We start from the raw sequence: 26,154 nt of genomic DNA, 5'->3' as shown, positions 1-26,154 counted from the left end.
CAGCGGCGAAACAGGTGGAAGGACGAGTTAGGTCGCGACCGTGACCCAACTTATCGTGTTTTATCGCGCATCCAATTTCTTCCGATCGAAAGACCCGATCGAGTGGAACGGGTTAATTTGTACGACGGTCGAGGAGCATCCGGTATCGAGAAAGAATCTCGTTGCGAGCAGTGCGCGTAAACATCGTACACGCGGTGCTGTCCGTGTGCACGTGGCGCGAGTCGAGTCGGCGGCGGGGGGAAATATTCTCGCGAAGAGAAGAAAGGAGTCGGTCAGATAACTGTACGTCGCGGCCTCCGGACGACATCTTCAGCATCGTCGACACCTGAGGCCTCTTCTTCTCTCATTCACATACGCGCACCTTATTCAATGTCTCCCCGATTGTAGCATCGTCTGTCTCCTTTCCTCTCGCGACGTCTCCTCTCGTCATTGCCGGTTTACTTACTCCGCCGTGTGGAATTCGAGACCTTACTCTAAACTCCCAAGCGTATGGCTGGTCTGCGAACGCTTCGAACGTTACATTTAGACGAAAAAAAAATGATTACGTCGGTGAAGCTGGGATGACCAAACGTAGCCTCGAGTACGTCGCGCATCCTTCGAAAGCTTCCTTTCACCACCCACTGCTTCCTTCCGCGGAGGTGTTAATAGGAGTCCTTGGCTGGCGTATTTAGTCTTTTGCATGCAATACCTGGAATATTATGCAACATATGCTAACAGCTTGCAGCCCGTCGATTACGTGTAATTTTCGTGGAAGCGTACCAGATGCGTTTACATTTTACATTTGAACGAAGACTGATATTCACCTCGTTTTCTTTTTTTTTCAGATGACGGACCATTGTCAGAAGTCAGAACACCCAGGTTGGAGAGGGATTTGCAAGGTAAGGTTTACGACTTTTTTATGCTTGTCTTGCATCGTACTTGTATTCTCAGAGTAGACTTGCACTCGTACGTGAACTTCCGAACGATAAAGTTTCTTAAACATTTTGCTGTCTATGCCACCATTCATTGAGAACTTGGTACGAAGAGAAGCGATCGAATGCAATTCTACGAGCAACAATTCTCTTTCTCTCTCGCTTTTTTCTCTCGTCTTTGCTGTCTGACCTGTCTCTTCTCACAGTAAAAAAAAAAAAAAAAAAACGGATTGCTCTGTCTCTAAAAATCTTCACTTGTGCGTGTTGACGCGAGGTGCGGCCGTGTATGTACATACAAAAAGTGTTTTCTCGAAACGTCCCTCTTTATATGTGTCTATTTTATTGTTCGTTCTATCTTGTACGTACACCTTGCGTTTCGTTTCCGTGGGTACGTGGGCTCGAATCCTGACAAACGACATACCGCAAAACCTAGCCTCGGGGGACTTGATAATCGATCCATACGTACGCGAAGAAAAATAGAAACAAATTTAAGAATAGACGCAGGACTTTCACTAGTCGAAACGTGAAATTATTCGTACGTTCGCACGGGCCTAGATCAACCAATCGGACACGTCGTGGCCGATGAAACGAGTTCTCAGGTCCCTCGAGTCGTGTCACACACGTACACGCCTTTAACCCCTGGTACTTTTTTTTTTCTATCCGATTTTCTCGCGCGCTCGCACGCACGATCGATCTATCCGCGGAACGGAACGATTCGGCCGTGAACGTGCGACGATCGGCAATCGATACTCGCGGCAGGGTAACGGGGACAAATCCGTGGCAGGTGCTCTAGGCTACGAACAAGAATTACTCGTCTACTAAGATCGTCTGTCTCTTTTTTTCTGTTTCTGTTACTGCTCCCGCCTGCTCCTCGCCTTCAACTCTTCTCAACAACTGGATGCCGTCTGCCTCCAACGTCCGCCCGCCACTCCGTCTCTCCGACGACCTACATTATCTAACATCAAAAACAAAACAAAAATAAACACGTTTGATAAAAAAAAACAACAACAAAAAACAAAAAACAACAACAACGAAAATTGGCATCGCGTGAAAAACACGACTCGGACGAATTTACCACGACTGGACCGATCTCTATGACTGGACCACCTCTGACACCGCTCGGCTCCTACACGCAACTCTTTCGACGCCTTTCGAATCGGTCGCCGTACGCGTTCTCCCGGGTTCTCGATACATTTCAACATCCTCGACTTCTTCCGATTCGTTCCTCGCTCGATTCACCGTCCCCAGGAGTGACCACGGTCCTCCTAGTTTCGGCGCGACCGGGTAAATCCGTTCCCCCGGTCGGTCTACTGACGAAAACCGCGAGAACGTTCGTGCAGGACGGTGCCAGCACAGAGTTCGCTACCCAAGTCCTCGGCACCACTCTGGACAATGGCCGTCTCTACGCCAGAATATTATCCACGTCTAGCAGGGTGTTCTACGAAAAAGAACCTACCCCCGACCCGACGAGCCCCTACTTGGTTTACCCGTCCAGAGCGCCCGACGACGACTGGCAACTTAGAGTGGCTCTCGACAACGCGCCCATCAAGGCGCTCAAAGAGATCGAGTCCCCCATGATGGACGAGTCGAGAAAAACGTCCGACGATCGCGACGACAACGAGAAGGCCTCGACGAAACTGGACGAAATGTCCAGGGAAAACGACATATTCGGCAGAAGGGAGCTCGGCTCCGACTCTCAGAGATTCAAGCCTGCCAAGGTCAGGCCCGCCGATAACTTGCCCACATTCACCGTGAAACACGAGTACGTCACCAGCACCTTGGACAACGTCGAAGACGAGCAGCCGAAGAGTTTCAGGCCGCGCGTGCCAAAGATCTTCAAGCCACAACCGAAAGCTCCCGCGCCGAAGAAGTTCGATGCGAAACCCTTGTCTACCGTGACGTATCACGGGTTCGCCGATTTTACCACCACCGTCGGTGAGACCGTCATCGTTTTCTCTCCTAGCACATCACCTGCTCCCGCCGGTCGTCCTGCAACCACGATCAAAGGTGACGCGACTTTAAGACCAGACGATGGGATCGCCGTGATGAAGGTCAGACCCACGAGCGTTGTCTCCGGTCAGGACAGGACTAACGGGCACACAGGACCTCGAGGATGGTCGAGTCCTGAGAGCGAGACTGGCGATCCTCTGTTGGACGCCATCAACAGGGCCAATATTCAACCGAGCGTTACCGAAGATTTCGAAACGGACTCGTCCAGCACGTCCACGGAGCCGTTGCTTCTGGTTCCTGACCCAGAGACTGGATCCTTGAAACCTACAGGGCTCTTGAAAGTCCTGGACTCGACTACCTCCCTCGATGGCACCACCACTCACTACAAGAGCATGATTTACGGCACCTACATTGGCACGAATTACGCGCAAATCATACACACGTCTTCGAACGTCTACTTCTTCCCCGACGAGGCCACCAGGACCTACGACGCTGAAGACACCACCGTGGATTACGGAACCACCGCTGAAGAGGGTGAACAGGACACCACGTTCGAGACGACGACTGGCACGACCCCAAGAACGATCGGAACGTCTCCAGAAGTAAATGAACTCACGACTCCGATCAGAGATACTACCGACAGCGTGCTGACGACCCTGAAAGATATCTTGGAGAGCGCCAGAAGGGTCCTGGGAACCACCGAATCGGCTGCGCCGACTCTGGACGACGAGATCCCTAACGATATTTTGCCAGGAGATCCTCAGGGACGCAGCATCAAGGGTGGCAGCTCCAACAACGATCTCGGTCACGAAAATCGCAAGGAGCACGGGTTCGTCGATAAAGAGAAGCCCACTCTCGCTACTAAACTCCTCCCGTCCACAGTGTACAAGACGTACACTTACTTCACGACCTTCTTTATTCCCGATGGCATCGATCAAACCACAACCTCCATACGTTCCAGAGAAGTGGTCTCCTCGGAAGTCACGTACCTGTCGGAGTTGGTTCTGCCCAGTGCGACCGATACTTCCGTTCGCCCTACGACGACTCCAGCCACTCCGAGCTTGCACAGTGCTGTGGAGGAGGAGCAGACCACGAAGCAAGACGAGGAAATAGAGCTGATCTTCAAGACTCTATACACCACTTACACATACCTGACGACCTTCTTCCAAGAGAACACGTCAAGCGTCTCCAGTCGAGAGGTGGTCGAGACGAACGTTATCACCCAGACCGTTGGTCCGAACGGTGTATCCGCAGTTGTTGCGGGACTCTTCGGAAAAGACGAGTCTACCTTGATAACTCCGACGAAAACTTTGGCTAGCGCTCTTCCGTCTATTGTCCCCCAATCAGAAGTGGGTACCGAGAAGTATCCTACGACTCTGGAACAGACGACAGAGGATACTCTGACCACGTTGCAAGAGCAAGACACCACCACCGATCAGAATATTCCCACAGAATCGGGAACGACTACAGAAAATTTCGAGGACACCAAGCAACCAACTCCAGAGATCGAACCGAGTCCAACGCCGTCGTTGCCGACACAACAGCCAAGGGAACAGGTGAAAACGTATTACACGACGTACACTTACTTCACCACCATCTTCGTCGACGACGAGACGGAAATCGAGACCAGAACCGAGGTGTTCACAAACGTTGTCACCGAGACCATCGAACCTACCGCCGTGATACCTGTCACACAGCAGACTCTGGAGCCGACGACTCCGAAGGCCGAACAGCCTCAACAACCAGCCGTTCCTCCGGAGATCCTGGCATATCTGGAAGCCCTTCAAAGGCAGAAGTCTCAAGAAGAAGCGCTTCTGTTAGCGAAAAAGGTGCAGCAGCAGGCTACCACCGCGGAGGAAAACACGACCGAAGACAGGACAGAGCCAACAGAATCCCTCACCACCGAAGAAAATAGGGCGACCACTGAGAATTTATTCCGGGGTTTCGAAGTGAACGCTCAAGTAACACCAAATCCTCCTGTCGAAGGGGAGGTGCTGGGATCCATGATCACCGACGTAGTGTCCTCTACTAGTTCCGGAGGTGGCACGGTCTTGGACGCCATGGACAAGAGAAACGCCGTCCCCGAAGATCAAGAGTTGTCGGAGTCGAACCACCATGACGTCGAACCAGCGCCTACTCTTCTTCTTCAGACGAGTTACACGACTTTCACGTACTTCACGACTATGTACAAGGGCGATGAGACGAACGTCGTCAGCCGCCTCGAGACCATCACCAATGTCGCGACGGAAACTATCAGGCCGACGGCTGTATTGCCCGCAGAGACGAGTACTCTTCCCGTAACGTACTTCACGACGTTCACCTACTGGACGACGTTCTACAAAGGTGGAGACACCGTCACGACGAGTCGCGAGGAGACTGTCAGCAACGTTGTGACACCAGGAGTCACGCCCACGCCTACCGTGGAGCTCGGAGTAATCATGACTTACAGACCGCAGACGCCAGGAGAGGATAGTGTTCCGAGCGAGCAGGAATCCAAGATCACAGCCGATAACGAGGTAACACCCTCGGATGTAGTCCCAGTCGAAAGCTCTAGAACGGAAGTTGTCGAAACAACCGATTCCAAAGACGTCGCGACGGACTCTGTCTCATCGAGCGCCCTGGAGCCTTCTTCTACCGTCTCTCCCGAACCTACCACGTATTACACCACGTACACCTACTTCACGACGTCTTACATTGGTAACGAGACCATATTGAACAGCAGGCTGGAGACTGTCACCAGTGTTTCTGTTCCCGACGTTGTCGCAACGAAGCAAGTGGCGACTGGCAGAGCGATCGGTGGTCCAGTGTTCCAACAGAGCCTGGCAACCGAAGAAAAGCCGGTGACGCCGTCGAAAGCTAGCGAGCAACCAAAGATAGGATTAATTTCGACGATTCGATCGAGTCAGGTTCACGATGGAACCACCACGCATTACGCGACCGACGTACACGGGACTTACATCGATGGGCTGTACGCTCAAGTCGTCGAGAGTTCGACGAGAATAGAGACGCCAGCTTTGCCTTCTTCTTCCATTGCTACTCCAGTTCTTCCGACAGGCGTGTTGTCTTTAAACAAAGGCAGCGTGGTGGACGCTGACGAAGTCACGACCATCTATTTCACCACCAAACAGATTGGCACCTTGTTCGACGGCTTGTACGCCAAAGTCATCGAAAGTACATCGAGCACGAAGATCGACGAAGAGAGAAAAGCGACCATTTCACCTACACCAGGACATCGAACTGGTTTGGTAAGACTGATACAGGGTCAAATCGAGAACAACGGAACCACCACGTTCTACCAGTCTAAAGTAATCGGTACCAGTATCGAGGGCAGGTACGCCCAAATCATCGAGAGTACCTCGAGTTTCTCTTCCGCGACTCCAACGGTCAGTATCGCGCCATCGTCGACCTTGGCACCTACGAAATCAACGGAAGTTCCAGAAATCTCGCCCTCGCCGGCGGTGATTCAATCTTCTCTATCGGAAGATCCCACGACGGAGTCGCCCGATCAGGACGAGGACTCCGAAGAGAACGAAGAGGACGACGAAGAGGACGAAGATGGCAAGGATGGACAGAGTTCCAAGAAAAAGTCGAGGCTGACGTTCTCCACGAAGAAAAGGTCGTTTACCCCTGCCATTAGACCGTTTGCCTCCAGGAACAGGCCAACGTTCAATCCGAAGCGCAAAGGAGCACAGGGTGCAACGACGATCACCAGAACGGATATAACGCCCACTATAACGGCGACCCTGGCCGGCAAGGGTAACAGGTTCGCTTCGTCCAGAGGTCGAATCAGTTCACCAATAGGTCCGTACTCCTCGACGCTCTCTCCGTCGGGTTCTAGGAGGTTTGCAGGAAGGAGAGGCTCTCCGAATACCGCGAGCTCTTACGCGTCAACCGTGTCGGGAAGCACCAGAGGCAGAGCGCAGTCTAGGATATCCCCGTCGTCCGTGTTTCAAGGAAACAGACGAGGACCTACGTCCATCAGAGGTTCTTCTGCGAGAGCTGCGATTCGTGGATCGAGCTCGACCTTCCCGGGAGCATCCACCAGGTTCAGGTCGCCCATTCGACCGTCGTCGACTCTGCTTCGAGGACAGACAACGGTCAGACACGACGACCAAGAGAACGACGCCAACGAGTACACCACCACTACCACTCTGTTAACGGAAGAGACAGCGTTTACGGAGGATATCGACGGCGGCGAAACCGTGACAGCACCTTTGCAAACGACTACCGAGTCCTCGAGGAGATCTACGAATCCTCTGTTGAGATTCCGCAGACCGATCAATTTAAACAATTCGGGGAGAACTACCAGCACGACCCCCAAAGCTCCGACCACTACGAGGAGAAACGGTAATTTGAACAGGCCCAGTTCCCCGGTTGTCCCTAGAGTTACCAACACTCGAACCAATGGAAGGGCAAACGTTCCGATATCGACCAGGCCGCGACAGGGCAATACAAACCTGTTCCCTCCTCGAGGTCTATACGGGAAGAAGCAAGAGCTACCCACCGAAGAGCAGATAGAACCAAACGAGGAGCTGGAGAACGAGGGCGAAGAGAACCTCGAGGACGATCCCGTGGAGGAAATAACCGACAACGATTACGAGGGATCGGAACACGAGGACAGAACTACTACTAACGTGAATCGCCGTTCTGGGAAAGCTATCAGACCGTCCACGCAAATCAGACCTTTCTCGAGAGGAAGAAGATTTCGTCGACAAGCGAGTCAGTTGAGATCGTATTCGAGTCGCTTTCGTCGACCGAATCAACCAGGCTCGCAGAAGGCCGAGGACAAAGCTGACGTAGTCGAGAATACTCCGCCCAAGGAAGAGAACGGAAAGCCCGTTTCTAAACCGATCGCTCGTTACAATAATCGCGCGAGATCGTTGACGACGTCTCGACCACCGTCAAAGACTGCCAACAATCCGGAAAAGACATCCGCGGAGTCGACGGAGTTGAATCAAAGCAAAGTCAGACCGAGGAGCAAGCAATCCAACGGCGATAGGGCAACTTCCTCGAGAATAAAGCCATCTCCCGCCTCTAATAACGGCAGGCAATTCACTCTGAGAGAAAAGGACGGGGCGTCGTCGAGCAGATCGAACTACAAAAGACCCAATGCTTCGGGGACTAGAAACAACGGCAGGACCGCGAGCAATTCGGATAGAGTGAGACCTCCGAGGTTGAAGAACGGTGCCAATAAGTCGTCCGAATCGACCAACTCGAACTCGAGGCGGGTACCTCCGTCTCGCGCACCTTCGAGATCGACGGGTAGAAGCGGTAGTAGAAGAGGCTCGTCCTCGCGGTCGAGGGGATCTAACGAGGATATTAGGGAATCTCCCACCATTTATCCAGACTATGACGGAACGATCACGGTGACTCATTACGTCCCAACCGAAGTGACGATCCCCGTTGTAAATAATGGCGTCACGGAGCACCGAAATATAATAACGGCTCAGGCTAGTACCGAGGTGTTAGCTCCCTCTCAGTATAGCACCGTGACAGGTGGGGACGGCAGACCGCTAGTTGTAATCGTTAGCGAAGTCACCGGTACTAACTTGCAAGGCCAAACCGAGGTCACCCGATTCCTGCTTCACGAGACCCCCACCACTCGGGTCTCTCACACGCTGACCACCCTCGGTGGTCGCAGAGCCTCGCAATCGGTGATCGTACCCACGACCGTCTATTCCGTAGAGAACGTGGTCTCCACGATCCAACCGTCTCTATCTGGAAACGCTCCCCTCGCGAACATCCTGCTATCGCAGCTGCTTCTCGGTCAGTTAGGTCAGGCGAATCCGTTGCTGCAACCCCAGGGTACTCCGTCCACGCAGTACAACACGCGCACGACCTCTTACGTCACAACGATCACGAAACAACAGAGTACCGTGATCCCTCTTACCTTCCGGGGTAAGGAAATCCTTACGACATTGGTGGACAGTTCGACGGACGTCGTCACCGCGACGGAATACGTCACGGACACGGTCGTCGTGACGCCAACGGCGGCTCTGCCCGCGGCCAATCTCAACTCGTTGCTGCTGCTGCTTCAGCAACCCCAACAGCAGTCCAAGAATTCCAACCCTCTGCTGGACCCTCTGTTCGCCGCGGCCCCGTTCACTCAGAGCAACACGCTACCAGGGGAGGTCGAGAGGAGGCATCAGCCCGCTGACTCTGACTACAAGCAGGACAGCTACGAGTACTCGGACGAGGAGGACGTTCACGAGTACCACAAGTCGTCCAGACCGCGCAACAGTCACGGCAAGTCGAACGACAAGAAGGATTCGAGTGCGCCCAAGGAGGAGTCCAGCGTGGTGACGCTTTACGTTTCTGGTCGCAGGCCAGGAGAGTTCAGCACCGTTCTGAGCACCGTGAAGGTGGGCGACATGGTCAGCTCGTCTCGAAAACGAAGGGATACCGCGGATGACACCGTGGAGGTACGACCCTCCGTTCCGCCGTCTTTGCACGCGGGACCCGAAGAGATCACGATTTTGACAGGGAGCGAGGATACAACGGACGCACACGCGCCGACACAGAGTCTCGAGAGCGTAGTGGGTGACGTCGGACGGCACATTTCCACGACCATCCGCACCTAACCCTCGACAGCAAACCCTCTTTCCGATCGCTCCTTTTTCTCCCCTAACTGTCCTCTCATTCTTAATTAAGTCCATCGCTATTCGTTAAATCCACCCGGACCGAAGCTGACGACCTTTCCGTAGTTTGATTCCGTTAGTCGGTTAGACGGTTCTTCGACGGTGTTCGTTGTCGCGTTTTGCGGGGGGAGGTCAGCGACGACGATCACGATCGCGAGTTGCGCTGGCCGTGTAATATAGCGGAGTCCCCATGGACCGCTCTCGACGAAGGTGACACTGTCTCTATCTCTTTCTCCCTCTTTCTCTTTCCTCGTGGAAAAAAGAACCGTGGAAAGCTCGCAGCTTCGGTTGACCGAGAACCACATGCTATCTGGATTCTCGGTGCCCATACTTCATCCTGTTCGCTCTCCCAGTCTTTCTTCTATTTTCCTCCGAATCTCCCCCTTCGAGCGTCGTCCCCGTACTTCCATCTACTAACACAGCCTCGAATCCGCCGCCGCACGCGCGCCCACACGACCAACAAATCCAACGCATGGTACTCCCTGTTTGTCGGACAACATCGCAGTAAACACACCGCGCGATGGGAATAACCGCTACTATGTGCACGAGAAACAATGTATGATCGAATATTGGATGGTTGTTTAACCCACCGGACGCTTAACACACGACGAGAATCCCCTTCTACCTGGTTGCTCGGTCGCGTAGTAGTAACACGGAAGCAAGGAGGATAAGCGCATCCGCAAAAACAAGTCAGAACGTCGACTTTTCAGATGATAATCCCGACGACTACCCAGAAATCGTCTTTGATAGCAAACGCGAGAGAGATAGTTGGTCGCCCGACGAGAGCGACGAGAGTGCTGGGAGTCTGAACGAGAACAACGACGACTACCTCGAGGAAGCGCCGAAGAAACGAGTCAGAATTCGCGTTCCTGTCGTCAGAAAGAACGTCAGACAGCACAAGCTGACCGTCGTCAAACGCAGACCCGTAGCGTCTCGGACCGAAGAACCTCTGCCGATCGTCGCGAGTCACACGCCGCGAAGAATCGTCGTGACTCGCGTCAGGACGCTGGGTTTAGCTAGCTCGTTGCGCAACCACGAATACGAACCTCTCCGACCCGAGACTGGGCGGCACAAGGTGACCATCACGCGACGTCGAAAGATAGAATCGACGCCCGTTTTGCCAACGACCAGCGAGAAGAGACCCAGGATCACCAAGAAGAAGCTGATCGCTGTTAGGCCAGTGGAACCGTCGCCGACGTTCGCTATCATCACGACTGGTTTCTTCACTGCTCCGTCTAACGAGTACGAGGAGGAATATTCGATGGAAGACGAGGACGAAGAGAAGGTCACCGAGCAGCAAGTCTCCACGACGTTCACGCCCGAATTAGAAGAAACGCCCAACGTTATCGATAGCACGCCCGAGATCGTGGAAACTACAACTAGAGTAGAGGGGACAGAATCGGAAGCATTCGAAGAAAGTACAACGAAAGTAGAGGAGACAGAATCGAAAGCGTTGGAGGAAACCACCGTAGATACACCGGTTATCATTACCGACCATTTCTTCTTCCCACCGTCCGAGGACGAATACGAGGAGTACGACGACGAGTATACGGATACGACGACGCTCGAAACTTCCACGGAACCGTCGAACGACGAAGACGTTTCGACGACGACGAAGCCATCGGAGGTCGAGGAAGACGTCGAGTCGAGCAAAGTCGACGCCATGACCACGACGCAAAAGTCTGACGTGATCGAGGAAGAAAAAGCAGCGATAGACAAACCTGTGCAAGCGACGGAAGATGCTGGCGTCGATGAGGCAACAACTGAAGCCGCCAAGTCGTACGAATCGACAACGTTGAACGAAGTAGACGATGCAACCGTACAACCAGAAGACCTTGATACAACGTTGCAAGAAGACGGGTCTACAACCGTTCAACCTGAAGTCGAGGAAGAAGCGGAAGAGAAACACCCAACAACGGTCGAATCGGTGGAAACAACCCTGCCCGTGGATGAAACTACAGCGATAAACATCCACGAAGAACAACCTGAAACCACCACATCCATTGAAAAAGAAACTACAACAACAACCACCGAGAAAGTGGACGCGAGCAGTAGCACCGAAAGCCTCGAATCGTTCACCGAATCGACTGATGAACAAACTGAAAAAGCGATCGAAGAGGAGGGCGAAGAAGTCGACTCCCCCCTTATACCATCGCCAATAGACCCCGAAGAGACTTCGCTGAAAGATGCGACTACGCCAATTGAAATCGAACTCGAAGTCTCTACGCCAAAAGACACCGAAGACACTCTTCGCAAAGACGACGAATCCCACGTGTCGACACCTGCGCCAAGCTCCAAGTCAGAATCCAAGGGTCGCTCGATGGATGCCGAAGACCTCGGTAGCCGAAATGAGACGCCTGAAACCACCGCTAAACCCGAAGAAAAGGAAGAAAACCTCACGGTGCAACCGATAGAATCCGCTGTCGAGCACTCGTCGGAAACTTGGTTCGCTTCGTCGTCCTCGTCGGAGGACGTTACACCTGGTATCACGGGTGTGCTGCCCCTGGAGACGTCCCATTCAATGTCACGCGACTCTACCGCCCCTAACTACTTCGACGATACCGAAATACCGAGCGTGATCCCTCTGGGAGTCGAATACACCTCGTCAGACGCGAGGAGGACCACCGGAGTCCTCGAAGCCACCCCCAACCTCGAGCTGACGAAGGTGACGACGTCCATCGCGTCCCCGACTCCCGAGGACATCGAGGCGGGATTAGCCGACGACCTTTACCTGTCCCTGTCGAGGCCAGACTTCCCCAAGATTTTACCCACGAGACCGACCACTGTCGACCGCCAGACGAAGCCCGCGCCCGACTTAGAACCGAGCACGAGCGTTTACTATACGGAGACTGTAGTGACGTCGACGAGATTGAGGACGTACACGTACGTCGTAACGCAACAGAACGGACTGGAGACGAAAGTGACGTCCTCTACGACCGTCAGACCGAGAGTGACGACTCTTACGTTGACGGTGCCCGTCACGGTGACTGTCACTCCTACCGTGGAGTCGTCAGCAAACTCCGTATCGTCTGTGTATAATCCAGTGCCTGTTGTCGGTGAGTAGCTTTACGGCCGTCTGAGCCTTTTCTAAAGCGATCGTCGCGTGACCTGAACCATCGACGATTCGATGGAACTCGCAGCTCTATGGTCTCCGAAAATCAAAACGGTTCGAACAAAGGATATCCATGGAATCTGTTCAGGGCACGCAACGATCGGTGTAAAAAGTAATCTTTAGACTAATATACAACTTCTGCTCGCGGCGACTTGCTCGCGCGAGATTGTACAAATGCTCCTCCAAGTTTCACTTCGATTGGCTTATGGCATTCTAAATTTTCCCCTTGTACAGAATAGGAGTCTTTGAGACGTGTACATACTGTAAATGATGACGCGATCTTGTACATACCAATTTCTTGTTGTTTCGTTCGCTGTGTATATTTTTTTTCACGTTGTTCGAGAATGTTACGACTTGCTCGCTCTATCTCTCTTGCTCTCTCACTCTGTGTTACGTGACGTCGACGGCGCGTACGATGAACCTCGACGCTTGGACGCCTGAATAGCAGCAGCAAACAGTACAGAGATGTATCGTGCGCGAGTTAGTCAGGCGTGTCGTATCGATTTGTAAAAAATAAAAAAGTTTGTCATGTATATGAATTTCTCCGTGTTTAGTTCGGGTGTACTTTCTCGATTACTTGTACAGGATGTCCGTAAGATAAGTGAGCAAACTTGAATTCCCGCTAAAGTTTGGCTCCTAAGATTAGAAACAACGTACATATAATCAGTTTCATGCGGTTTACATTACCGCGGTGTGCTAGAAGTCGGATCATGATCACGATGTAATAACTCGAATTGCAATAACAGGAGAACACGAAGCGAAAGACGAAGAAGGTCGAAGGTTCAACCTAGCCACTCGCGTAATGTCGAATGGAGTTGAGGTGATCGTGGCGGGACCGACGCCGGCGTTGCGATGGGAGAATTCCATGCCTCAACCTACGCTAACATTGTCCGATGCGGTCGTCATGATGCTTCCTCAAGATAAGCCCAATGAGTTTGTCACGAAGACGTGTACCACCACCTTCACGTATCTCACCACGATTACCAAGGACGGGACAACTACTGTTTCGACGGAACAACAGGTAAAGAGTTAGCGTATTATTGCGGCAACGGTAAAAGTAGATGCGTAAATTGCATAGGTACCAGTGCTTTGACTCGCCGCGATTAATGGGTACCAGGCCAGTTCGTCGTCTGACAACAAACTTTCTACCAGTTTCACGGAAATCTTTTAAAGAAATGCAATTAGAATCTCGTGAAATTTCTAATCGTGCATCGTAGAAGTTTCCTTTTGTCTACTGCTTGAACGTCGAGGCATCGAAATGGCGTTAAGCCTTAAAGATGAAGTGGTTGCTAACAAAATATTGCTCGTCCAAGGTCGTAGCGAACACGGCAACGGAGGAACGTCACAGGAAACCAGGTTCGGAAACAGCTGCAGTGACGCTAGAGGCATCCCCGACGCTGCGCACGGAAGTCTTCAAGACGACCTACACGTACTTAACATTGAACACGGATCATCCGAACGTGAACGACGCATTGGAAAGTAGCACGAAGGTGATAACGAACACGGTAACCGCGCCGCAACACTACCTCGACATGATTCTGGAACCATCGGAGGCACCGCGACCGGAAACGAACACGTATCTAAGTACGAGGATGCTGGAGAAGACATTCATGGAGGGTGGACAAACCAGAATCGAAACAACGAGCGACACTATCACTCAGGTTGGAATTTCCCCTTCGAGATTAATACTTTCAAGATGTACTTTGTTAGCTTCAAACAAATCTTTCATCTCTTTTTCAGCTTATAGTAACGGAATCAGCACCACCGCCTCGACCAACCAGTGTCACGACCACTCTAACAGCGCTGGATGGTACCGAGGAAAGCATGACCGACTTGTCAAAGACCTACTACATCACCTACACGTATTACAATACATACTTGGAGAAAGGAAGCACCGTGGTTCGAACGAACGTCGCGACGTCCACTGACGTCGTCCTGGAGAGAGTGCCTGTTAAAAAAACGGCATTAGTTAACCCGACTCCGGAGCCTATTCAAATCTTTGCGACGAAAACGTACCTTACGACGTTCACGTACTTCACGACGTTGCTTCAGGTATGTTGATATTAGGAACCGTGTCACGTGATATCGTTCCTCTTCTCTATAACTTTTAATTCTCGCACAGGCTGGAGCAGACGGAGAAACGTCCACCACGGTTTCCTCGCGGTCTCACATCGTGGAGAACGTCGTGACGGAATCGATCGCGCCCAGCTTGCTGGACGCAGGTTACATGAACGCTTTGCTAACCACGGCGCATCACTCTGACCCGGTGAAAAACGTCGTAACCGGATCGACGATCATCTTTTTCGACGAGGAGGACCAGATCGATCCCACGATTACCTCCAGCTTCCCAGAAGCGACTTCCACGAGCCAAGTCCACAAAGACGAAGAGATATCCGCGAGTCTGGTAACAACCGAGGCAACTTCTGTCGTCAACGAGCCCAATCAGAAGCCTGTCGGTCAAATCAGTCAGGTAATTCGAATCTTTATCTTCTTTCGTTCGATTTCATCTAATTTTCTTTAATTTCTTTGGATAATTTCAGGAGAATAGCACCACGGTCTCAGCTTCGGGAGAAGCCAATCAAGACAAACGACCTCCGAGCCAAAATGCGGGTGATCTGCAAGTCAACAACCTTCTGAGCCTAGGCTCGTTGGGAATCAATAGTTTATCGGCGTTGGGCCCGGTAATTACGGCAATGGCGGGCCTTCTGCAAGGAAAACCGACGATATCGCGCAGAAATGACACGATACCTCAAGCGGAGGTCCAGGACGTTACCACGCAAAGGTCGCCGATTTACATTCCCGTAGCAGAGTTTGCTGACGGTGACATAGAGACCGCTGAGAGCCAAAATATAGGTAAAGAGTAACTATGGATCACCTACTTGCATCTTTTAAATCTAATTCTGCGATACTTGCGCAGTCTGTTGCGAAACGAGTAGCTAGCAATTGAATCTAAACGCTTCTGATCGATCAAGGTGCCCATCTCGCGAACCTGAACCACAACTACATCGCGGAAACGCGTCACAAAGTCGCGTCCAGCTTGGCAGACGGCATCCCGATCTCTCCAGGCGAAGTAATCACAGCCAACAGCGACGTGATTATCGGTAAACCTGGAAAAATGGCACCGAGACCGCCTCAAAAGTTCCTGGAAGACGAGGAGCACATCGGGATGAAGCCACCTCCGCTGCCAGTCCCCAATATTCCAGTTCATCCTGTTCTCGAAGTCTTGGGGAACGATCGGGAAGACTCCCAGCCGCAGCAAACGCTCCAGAGCCACATAGGTCCACAAATACAGATATATCCCGCGCACCAGGTGTACGAGGAGCACCTGAAAATCCCTGTTTCGATGCCCGTCGACGCGAGTCCGACCCTGTTGCCCAAGCAACCTCAGAAATTGCATCCAGTTCAATCGCCCCCGCCGAAGAGGATGGGATCCAAGCAGGACGTCCTCGAGAACGATCCTCTATTGAAGCCACCGGACAGGCCGAACGTAGAACAGTACGCGAACCCGAATAAGAATCCTAGGGAACCAGAATGGAGTCCTGAGAAGCCCAGGAGACCGTGGAGTTCCAAAGATCCTCTCAGGCTTGCTCCTCCTCGTTCACACTTTGATCAAGTATGTGTACATAGTTCGATACGTTGTAAAATTAGAGTTTAGCTTATTCTGAAGATCGTCACACGTCTTGCAGAAAATTGACTCAGGAAAGCCACCTTCGGAGAAGAAACCCTGGCCCACCGTCCTATCCGATGACCAGAAACGTCCTCCATGGGCCCAGAGAGACCCGTTGGTCCCCGACTCTGCCATCGTCGTACAGGCTTCGGAATCTAAACCCACGCCATCGGAGCCTATAGTACATCAGGTGCCACACGTCATCGATAGATCAACAGGTCAACCTTTGTTGGTCAATATTCAGCCTAGTCAGGTAGCCAATGTTGTGATTCCTCAAGGAGGGACTCAAGCATTGATATTCGGCGATACCAGCGAACCTCACATAAGCGGTCAGTACTTCGACGACCCCTCGCCATATCCGGAATCAGAAGTTGGTTTAGGATTCATTGGGATCCAAAGGGTACGCTAAGATAACTATGCGTATCGTAATTAGAAAAACATTCACCTTTCAACCTTTTGTAAATGTTTTACCGTCTTATTCAGGTGGAAGATTTACCCCAATATTCCAGTGGAAAAGATCCAGCAGATTACATGGTCCCGCCATCGCCGCCTCACAACTTCAAGACTCTATCGGAGAAACCAGGTTCTTCCAACCGACCAGCCACCATCCCCTTATCGCCAGGTCGTTTCGATTACGAAAGACCGCAGGATAAGTTGGAAGCACCCGTAGGAAGACCCGAGAAGAAACCATCAGACGTGCATTTCATCAGACACTCGGATAGTTCCGGTGCTCTGGGTGGTCAAGGCCACGTACACACTGAAATCCTGGTTCACCATAGACCAGAATCGGTTAACATTCGTCCCCAGACCGCGCTGCACTCGCCTAGTCACTCTCACGGGAATCATCCCCCATCTCACGGACAATTTCCAAAGATTCCGAAACCTGGAGAATCGGCTAACCCACCCAGACGAATCGAGGTGTCCAATCCGTCCGATAATTCTCATCGATACATCTTCCTAGCGAAGCCAGACTCGGGGAACGAGATTACGTTGAACTCCAATTGGAAAACGGACAAGAAACCACCTCGACCTCCGATAAACAACAGGCTGAGACCACGTCCACCGCAGTGGTCGACGACCAGTCGTCCTCTCGACAGACCGATCTACGTCGAACGACCAAACATGAGGAAGCCTATATACGGTGGCCCCCAAAGGTTCCCTCCGCAGGGCACGAACACGTTTGTGCTTCCTCATCGTCCGATTCAACACGAGCCTTCGAGGATGACCACTCCAACGCCCAACGATGGTGCCAGAGAACCTACGACCGAGAGGCATCCTCCATTCGGGCATCATACTCAGGTAAACCGAGCTTTCTGAGTTGTAGATATGTTTCATAGAAAATTTCATATCGAGTATTGACGATATCGATTGTATTGCAGCAAATGGAGCTTCCAGACAGACCAACTCATTTCTACCACGAAAACAGGAGACCTCCGAGCGCTTCGCAGGAAAGACCTCAAACGGAGCGTACCGGGGAACACGTGCCAACTGGAGCTATAGAGTATCACAATCCCTCCAATCCTAAAACGAAGCCTGAAGACCCAAGACCAACAACGACGAACGGACAGAATGAGAACATCAGGCAGAATCCTTCCCACCACGAAGAAATGCCAGAAACCTGGTACACCAGCGAGCAAACTGAGAAGACGATAGACTCCGAAATTGGTGCCTCGGAGTATGTCAAGTTTCACAGTCACGTCAAGGAAAGTCAAGAGCATGAGAAACCGATGGGTGACCGGAACACTAATGCAACATTAAATGAAAACGCAGTTCCTGGTAATATAGTGATCGGAAAGCCAGCGAGGCCCGATCAATCCCAAGATCAAAAGGAGAAACCTGTCTGGCTGCATCCAGGTGTACCATTTGGCCACAAAAATGAAGGTGCATCGAACCAAGGAGTATCTTACGGAGGAGGTTATTATACTAAACCACACGATATGACAGTTGTTCAGGGCAAACCGTTCGGGGTGTACAATGGACACGAAGATGCGTCATCTTACGGTCCCAAAAGGAAAGAAAACAGGCCTGACTACGATAGAGTGCAAGGTATACCTACCATGTACTACGGTAGCAAGAAGCCATCGTTGAACGACAAGCATCAGCAGGAGGGACACATGCCTGCGGCACACACTCACGAACGTGACGACACCATTGATCTGAGACCTCCAGCGATCATTCCGCAATTCGTACCAGAAGCAGACAAACCTGGCAGACCGTATGCTAGGCCACCTACGGTGAACAAGGTCGAAACCAGGCCTGCGTTGTACCCCAGGCCAGAGATTACGTCCCATTCGACAGAAACGAGACCAGATCAGGTGAAACAGTCCAACGAAGGCAAGCCAGGAATACTGGAAACCTTTGCAAACAACAGCCTGAATCACGAAACAAAAACAAATCAAAGTCACCTGCATCTGGGAGGATTCGTAGATCTAAATTGGGAAGGTGGCGTGAAACTTACCGATCAACGTTACGACGAAGCTAGGCCAGTTGCGCACAAGCCTCAGACGAACGAGAGCGAAATCGTAAGAAACCGTTTCAGGAACAATACGTACCTTCAGACGAACACTGAAACCGTGAATTCCGGATTCAAGAATAACCGTCCTAAAGTGACGCATTTGGAACACGGTTCGGGAACAAGGATCCACCCCGAGTATCCTCACATCGTCACTAAACCAAAACCCCAAGTGCCAGGACCGATAACCATTTCGACCGGCAATTCCAAGCCAGATACTCGACCAGACATAAGGTTCTCCATGCCTGTCGAGGCGATAGGCGAAGAAGTCGACAGCAAGACTCAAACTGAACGGCCACCGAGCATGCTGATTCCAACGAGCAATTCCTCCGACAAGAAGCAGAACGAGGAGTCTCTCGAAACGGCTTATCAGACCAATTTTGCCGTGGCAGGTGGAGCTGCAGGTGATTCGATGCAACACGACTCTAACAACAGGATACGTCCTATCGAAGCGTCTAGCGGAGTGATTGTGCCATCCAGAGACATGAGACCTCCGCCCTTGAGACCTGTAGTGGGACTCAATCAATCGAATAAAAAGGAAGAGGAAGACTTGAAACCTCCGCCGATCCCTTCGCGTGATGTTCTAGGCCTGTCACCGCCACCAGTCGATATCACTACCACCAACAGACCGATGGACGACCTATTTTCATTCGCGACTGCGAACGAATCTGGTTTAAAGCCCCCTCCCAAGTATATTCCTCTGAAGGAGTCCTCCGTCGCGCCCCTGCCCAGCGTCACCATGGTTCCCCCGAGTCCAAGACCCTCTCTCGCCAGGCCTTTCATAGTGGAACTACTTTCTCAGGTAAATTTTGGAAAATATCCGTGCCAACAACCGAGAGTATAACGAATCTATTTCATATCTTCCGTTTAGGACATGGTACCACCGCCTCCAGCAACGCAAACCACCAGACCTCTGGAAATTGCTACCGTACGGCCAGCAGTTGCAGTCTCTGGATCGATTCAGATCGCCACTGCAGTGGCCAGTTCTCACATACCCGTCATCCACGATGTCGAGTCGAAGATTCCAATTATACACGGTACCGTTGATCTTCCAGTCGTCGTGGACGTGCCCGACATCCTCAGGCCAATGGAGACGAGGATGACGGAGCACGTTAGCATCTACACCGTTCGACCGTTCGATACGAGACCTGTGTCCAGGTATTTAGACGCGTGCGCTCGAATTGTAAGCTTCAAGACGTACGTATCTTAAATTTCAATAAAATTTCAGAGTATCGGTTCAACCGACAGCGACGTTGACGTCTAACGCAGTGGTCCCGACGAAGCTGCGACCACTGCAAGTAGACCACATTCAACCCAGCAGGTCGTCGTCCACGAGCCGTGACGTCGAGCCAACGAGGTCGCACACCTTCGAGATACCTCGAAATCCTGTCAAGCGTCCGGAGCATCCGGTGTTCTTGGAATCCAGCTACGAGAACGGCCACGTCTCGCCATCTACGAGACCGGAGCCCACCGAAACTCTGACTCTCGTAACTACCACGAGTCAGAAGAAAGAGCATCGACCCACCATGAAGAAGGACGAGACCACGAAGGTAGTCGTTCCTCAGGCGACGGAACGCAAGCGGAAGAACGAGACGACCGCGGAGACATTGCCTAGCTCTGTCACCAGGGTGGACAGTTCCGTAACGAAGGTGACGAGTACGTTGTTGGAGAACAACGACAAGAGGAACGAGACGACTATCGAAATGACGAAGAACACGTCTGGAATGACGCGGAAACCTGCTAAGGAGTCGACTACGACTGCGCACGCGAAACCCAAAGAGGTGAGAATTTGATATTAAGAAAATAAAGGCCTTTAGGAAGATTAAAGATAACCGTAACGTTACGAAATGTTCCTCTGTTGCATAGGTCACGCGATTCCGGACGTCTACCGTAACCAGGACGGAAACGTCAGTGTTAGGATCTCCTCCCACGACGAGAACCCTCCTCCTCACTCACACAATGACATCTACGACTGTGGAGACGGTGACGGAGACCTTGGTACGTCCGACGAGCGTGGTCGCCACGGTAACGTCAACGATTCTGCAATCGGTGGTGACCAGGGTACCCTCGTCGTTCGAGAACGTAGTTGACAACGACTCCATCTTCGTGGTACTGAGTGACCAAAAGCCACCAGAGCCTGGGGCTGAAGAGGTAAATGTAAGACGTATTTCCATCGCTTTGCTCGTTCTATTTATTCGAAGAGCGCGATCGTGAAAAATTGATCGATCTTGCAGGTGGAGGCTGAATACGGCGACATTTCGCGAGACGAGCAAGATCCAATTGGTAACGAAATTCATAGAGTCCTGGCTGGTGGAGTTCTAGGAGCACCGGTAGTGTCCATCCAACCTATCGTCGATCAATGCACACCCGAGTGCAAAGCTTCCAGGGCGGAAATATGCTCCGAAGTTGGAAGCGAAAAGAGATGCGTGTGTCGTCCAGGTTTCGCGAGGATGTTCCCCGATCGACCTTGCAAACGTAAGTGGATTGGATAACGTAGAATCGTGACTTGTTCAGACATGATCATTATTCGTTACATTTCGATTGCTGATCCTGTTTCTAGCAACGTACACCTACACCCTGCGAGTCGGTTTGGATCGCATCGGAAACGAACCCATCAAGTACGAAGCCAGCATGAACGATTCTACATCCACCGTGTACAGAAGATTGCTGGGTCCAACCAAGGACGCCTTGGACAGAACCCTGATGCAGAGCGATCTGAGGGATATCTACAGAGGTCTCAACGTGGCTCGTTTCATGTCCGACCCAACGAAAGTAGAGTTCCACGTTCAACTCAGCGACAATGCCAACGAGACGCGATTGAAGGAAGTCCTCAGGAAGTATCTGGTAGGAAGTAATTACAGCTTGGGAGGCACCGAAGTGTACTCCTCGAAGAACCTCGACACGGTGAGTGTCTCTTTCGAACAAGAAACGTTTGAGAAGCGTACGATCAGTGCTCCTTGAGAACCGATAACTGCTTTCAGATCGAGGCAATCGACTTCGACGAGTGCACGACCGAGGAAGGAGGACCTTATCACGATTGCTCGCCGAACGCAGCCTGCTTCAATCTGCGAGGTTCTTATCAATGTTCCTGCAAGGAAGGTTGGGCGGATCTGTCCGAGAATCCGTCGTATCCTGGAAGGTTCTGCTCTCAGGCGCCGCTGGGCTGCCCCAGCTGCAACAACAAGGGACACTGTGTAACGAACACCAACGGTCACGAAGTCTGCGAGTGTTTCCCTTGGCACAGTGGCCAGCGGTGCCAAGTTAACCTTAAAGGTAGATTGGTATACTTTAACGTGTGCTTATGAGTAAAAGATCATTTCGTTAAATAAACCCAGAGACGGAGAATTCAGGGTTCCACTTCACCGGGGCATAAATCTTTTTCCAGTGCTGCTGATTGCTCTGGTTACGACCGGAGCGATACTGCTGGGTCTTCTGGCGGTGTGCGTGGGCATGGCGTGCTTCCGTCGGCCCATTCGGAGGCGACAGGCAGGCGACAGAAGGGCCATGATTCCTGGAACTGGTGGAGACACCAGCAGCGAGGGTAGCGTCACGGATCTGGCGATTCCTCATCACGTGCCACACGTTTTACCGCCCCCGCCGCAGATGATAGCGCCCCTGCCGCCGACTAAACGACCAGCTCGCAAGATCACCGGGAAACCTAGGCACCCGGCGAGGAAAGCCACCATGGTACCCGCTTCAGGTTCGTTTTTCTATAGCTCTCGTGTTCTCGCTAGACTCACGAGGCATGAACGCTATATTATTTATTACTCGAATCATTGCAGTGCCAGTGAACGACGAACAACGCGATCGTTCGTTGACAGTGATGATCCCACGCGCCAAATATCGATCGGCGCCTCAATCGCCGCAGAATTTCAAGTCCGGCATAAGCACGTTTTCGACGGAGGAGCACAAGCTGCTCAGTTACCTCGACAACGGCACGCACGTCGCCGGAAACAGAAAGCAAAGCATATCCAGCACGAAGGACTGCAAGGAAACCGACGTGCAGGTCATCAGAACGCAGACCACGCCGACAGGTGCCCTCGTTAGCGCAGGTTTCCAGGTAAGCTTTCGCCTCGGCGAAGCTGTCGCGATAAATTTCCCTATTCGATACATTCATGTGATGTAATTGAATGATTGTTCCGAATGTTCGTTCAGGTGTCGGCGACAGTGACGCGAACAATGGACGCCGATTCGACGTTGGCTCGTTCCTGTGGCGAGACCACGGTGGAAACGGCGACGAAAGTTTTGCGAACCGGAGACCTTCAAGGCGATCTCTGCTCGACGCTGGCGCGTTCCTGCGGGGAAACGACCATCCAAGCGCCGACGAAGCTGCTGAGACTCGATCTAGGCGACGTAGGTTCCACATTGGCCAGGTCCTGCGGGGAAACGACGATTCAGGCGCCGACGAAGGTCGCCGACACTCGAAGGAATAGCGTTAAGGACACCAGAGACAACAGAGACACCAGAGACAGTGCCAGCGAGGGGCACACAATGGCCGAGAGGGATCTTGGGAGCACGCTGAGACTTCCGGCGCAGCATCCGCCGCTTTATAGCCCGGACAGGGTGAGTTACGACCGAAACTCGAGCTATCTGTAAAATACCCAGTCTTTTGTGTAGGATATGTTTAAGGTTTTCAATTTCTGTTTCAATGAAAATGAAGTCGTTTAGGTGTCTGATGAAATATTGGTTAACGTTTGCAGACCAGCGATCGAGAATCCAACTTCGATTCCCTCTAAAAACCGAAGATCCTAGACGTAGGGCAACCGATCGACGGAGGCTCGTGGACGAAACCGCTGGACGGTAGTCTCCGCTGGTTCGCGAACCGTTCAAATTGAAATTCCTCGTTGCCAAATGAAAGGAGAGACAAAATTTCGCTAATCGATGCGCTCGAATCGACCAACAACCCGAACAAGCGCGAAATTACAGCTATCCTGAACATTGTCGATGGACGCATCGTGACGAAGAAAAATGAGAATCGGCAACGTAAAACGTTTCTGTTTGGGAAGTTTTAACGTCTATTTTTTTTTATTAAATTAAAAGTAATATTTATTCGAAGGAAAGCCTCTCGAGGCTGTAAGTTTTCGAGAAACGGAAAAAAAGAAACGAAATCGCGGGAAGCGCTTTCCTATATTTATTTATGCTCGCTCGACATTTAGATACCTGCGTGGACGTTTCAGTCGTGCGAAAGCGTTCTCTTTACCATCGGCGGGATTCTAATCGAGTTCGATGGAACGTGAAAGAAGCTCGGATCCTCAAAGAGACGCGCGCGTTATTATTACCCCCGTGCCAAAATACAACCAATGAAAGGGAAGGCTCCTCGAAGAAGCTGCTTCTCGCCTTTCCGACTATCGTTATCGCGTTTCTTCGATACGGTCGCGATGGACCCGAAACGTTGTTCAGAAGTTTCGTTACCATCGAGAGACGTGGACCCTAGAGACTTGAGTGTAATTAATATTTATTGATAACGGTACCATTGAATTTAACGACTAAAGATCGATCTTATCGCTCGCCAACATCTCGAACATATTTCGATATTTAAAACACGGCGTTCCTTGGAAACCTGTTTGGGAAACAAAGAACCTCTGGTTGTTTACAGCGGTATGCTATAAAATTGAATTCAACGGCTACTCTCTCAGCGCGTACGCGAATTTTGGACAATCGTTTCACGGGCCTGACTGCACAGCACGCGAATCGAGGCGTGTCTTAACACAGTGTCATAAAGTCGTGAACGGCGCCGATCGTCACGGATTCAACGATCGCGAAGGCAGACATTATTATTATTGTTGTTGTTGTTTGTTTGTTTAGTCTATTCTCTGACGAGTCTCGTCATGTTGCCCGGCTTCGTCCAAAAAATTCGAGCGATCCTCCGGGACAAAACGGTACCTAAGAGTGTGTCTTTTCTCGATGCACGGATTAGAAGGTATTCTATCAAACATAAGATTCGAGTTCAAAGTCGGTAGACGGATCAATTTGATACTGGAACGAGACGAAGCCGCGGCAACGTCGCTGTATCAGACTCGAGAAAGAGCGAGCAGGACGTGTTGCATAACGCACGCACGTAACTTTTACTAGCTCAATAGGTAGCGTAAGCGAATGCATTGCGGAGGACAGATGAATCATTAACGATGTTACTCTAATATTTTTTCCTTGTAAAGCCACGTTTAACCAAAACAGCATCCGAGACTGTCTCGGACGAGAAGAGAAACGAAGGCGACGATGCTCGTACCTTGTATCGCAATTACTAACTTGTCCTTTCTACGTCCAAATGAATTGTTCTTTATACATACATATACATATACGCATAGACATTAATTTTATACATACATATATATATATATATAATATACATATAAATAAATTCTGTTGTACATATTGCCTTCTCGAGAACCTCTTCTACTTGATGCTATTGTAATTTTGTATACTTAGAACTTGTATACTTATGCGTAATTTTAATAAAAATGAATAATACGTATGGATCGACGATATCTGCTTGTTTCTGCGACGCAGTTCTAGATCCGTAACACCCATTTTCCGTAGGCCAGCGAGGATCAGCGGAGTCTACGCCGTTGGAACGAGGACAACTTGATTCTCGCGTCGGCAAAAAGCGGAGACGTGCGCCGAGCCGCGTTTCTCGATTCGTCGCGGCGCGAGGCGCGGCCTGCAACTAAAACGAGCCTAATCCACGCAAAACAAACCGAGCCGACGGGCCCCGTTTGGCCCGGTCCGTTCGTGAGACGTTCCACGGTGTCGCGAGCTTCGTCTCCCATACGCGACGAAAGGCCCAATTCGTCGAAGGGCCCCACGAACGACTGGCAACTTACCGCAAATGACTTTATTTATACCGTCGGCCCTTATTAGGTCTCCTCGAGCCATCGCCGTGTAAGGTTGTCGGAAGGTAATTTCGCCGGTATCAAGCTTCTTTCGTTGGGCCTCGTTTTTTGTCTGGCCGTCTCCGCTGAAATTACTCTCCCGACGAGCGTGCAAGTTTTTCGTTCGGAGCGTTACGCGAACCGTTCCCCCGCCGATACCCTGTCCCCCCTCGATCGCTCGATCCTCGTCGATTTCGTTGGAAAACTGTGCGATCGGTTCTTCTGCGCGTTCCTCCAGGGAGATGGGATACGACGCACCTGGGCGTTTCGTGTATCCGACGCCGTGGAAACCTCCCCGATGGAATTCAATCGAGATTGGCGCGGAGTGCGTTAATCGCTCCCCGGGCAGAATTTTGCTCGGTAATCGGCCCGAAAAATCGCTTTAAAATTGAGAGCGTAACGACTACGGGGGCCATTTTACACCGAAGACACGATCAAATTTATGTATCGGAATTGTATTACATCGAAACAGGATGAGAACTAAAATTCAGCGAC

The 26,154-nt window shown here is 51.4% G+C and overlaps 2 protein-coding genes across 2 annotated transcripts; both read left to right on the top strand.

The window, feature by feature from the left end:
• Nucleotides 1-884: 884 nt before the first annotated feature.
• Nucleotides 885-10,223, top strand: LOC128877526 (mucin-2-like). Its single transcript, XM_054124904.1, has one exon. The coding sequence runs from the start codon at nucleotides 2,006-2,008 to the stop codon at nucleotides 9,440-9,442; it is 7,437 nt and encodes a 2,478-aa protein (XP_053980879.1). The 5' UTR covers nucleotides 885-2,005; the 3' UTR covers nucleotides 9,443-10,223.
• Nucleotides 9,972-25,253, top strand: LOC128877518 (uncharacterized). The gene is made up of 21 exons (XM_054124884.1): nucleotides 9,972-10,003; nucleotides 10,112-12,555; nucleotides 13,358-13,632; nucleotides 13,925-14,272; nucleotides 14,352-14,663; nucleotides 14,734-15,081; nucleotides 15,152-15,464; nucleotides 15,584-16,224; nucleotides 16,298-16,678; nucleotides 16,762-17,577; nucleotides 17,658-19,592; nucleotides 19,662-19,948; nucleotides 20,019-20,571; nucleotides 20,657-20,941; nucleotides 21,025-21,265; nucleotides 21,351-21,694; nucleotides 21,772-22,063; nucleotides 22,176-22,490; nucleotides 22,573-22,850; nucleotides 22,946-23,353; nucleotides 23,491-25,253. The coding sequence occupies exons 1-21, from the start codon at nucleotides 9,972-9,974 to the stop codon at nucleotides 23,524-23,526; spliced, it is 10,884 nt and encodes a 3,627-aa protein (XP_053980859.1). The 3' UTR covers nucleotides 23,527-25,253.
• The last annotated feature ends 901 nt before the right edge of the window (nucleotides 25,254-26,154 follow it).

Source organism: Hylaeus volcanicus, chromosome 5 (genome assembly GCF_026283585.1).
Source record: "Hylaeus volcanicus isolate JK05 chromosome 5, UHH_iyHylVolc1.0_haploid, whole genome shotgun sequence".
Taxonomy (NCBI): Eukaryota; Metazoa; Arthropoda; class Insecta; order Hymenoptera; family Colletidae; genus Hylaeus; species Hylaeus volcanicus.
Note: the sequence above shows the minus strand (reverse complement) of the source record. Positions and strands in the feature narration are given on the sequence as shown.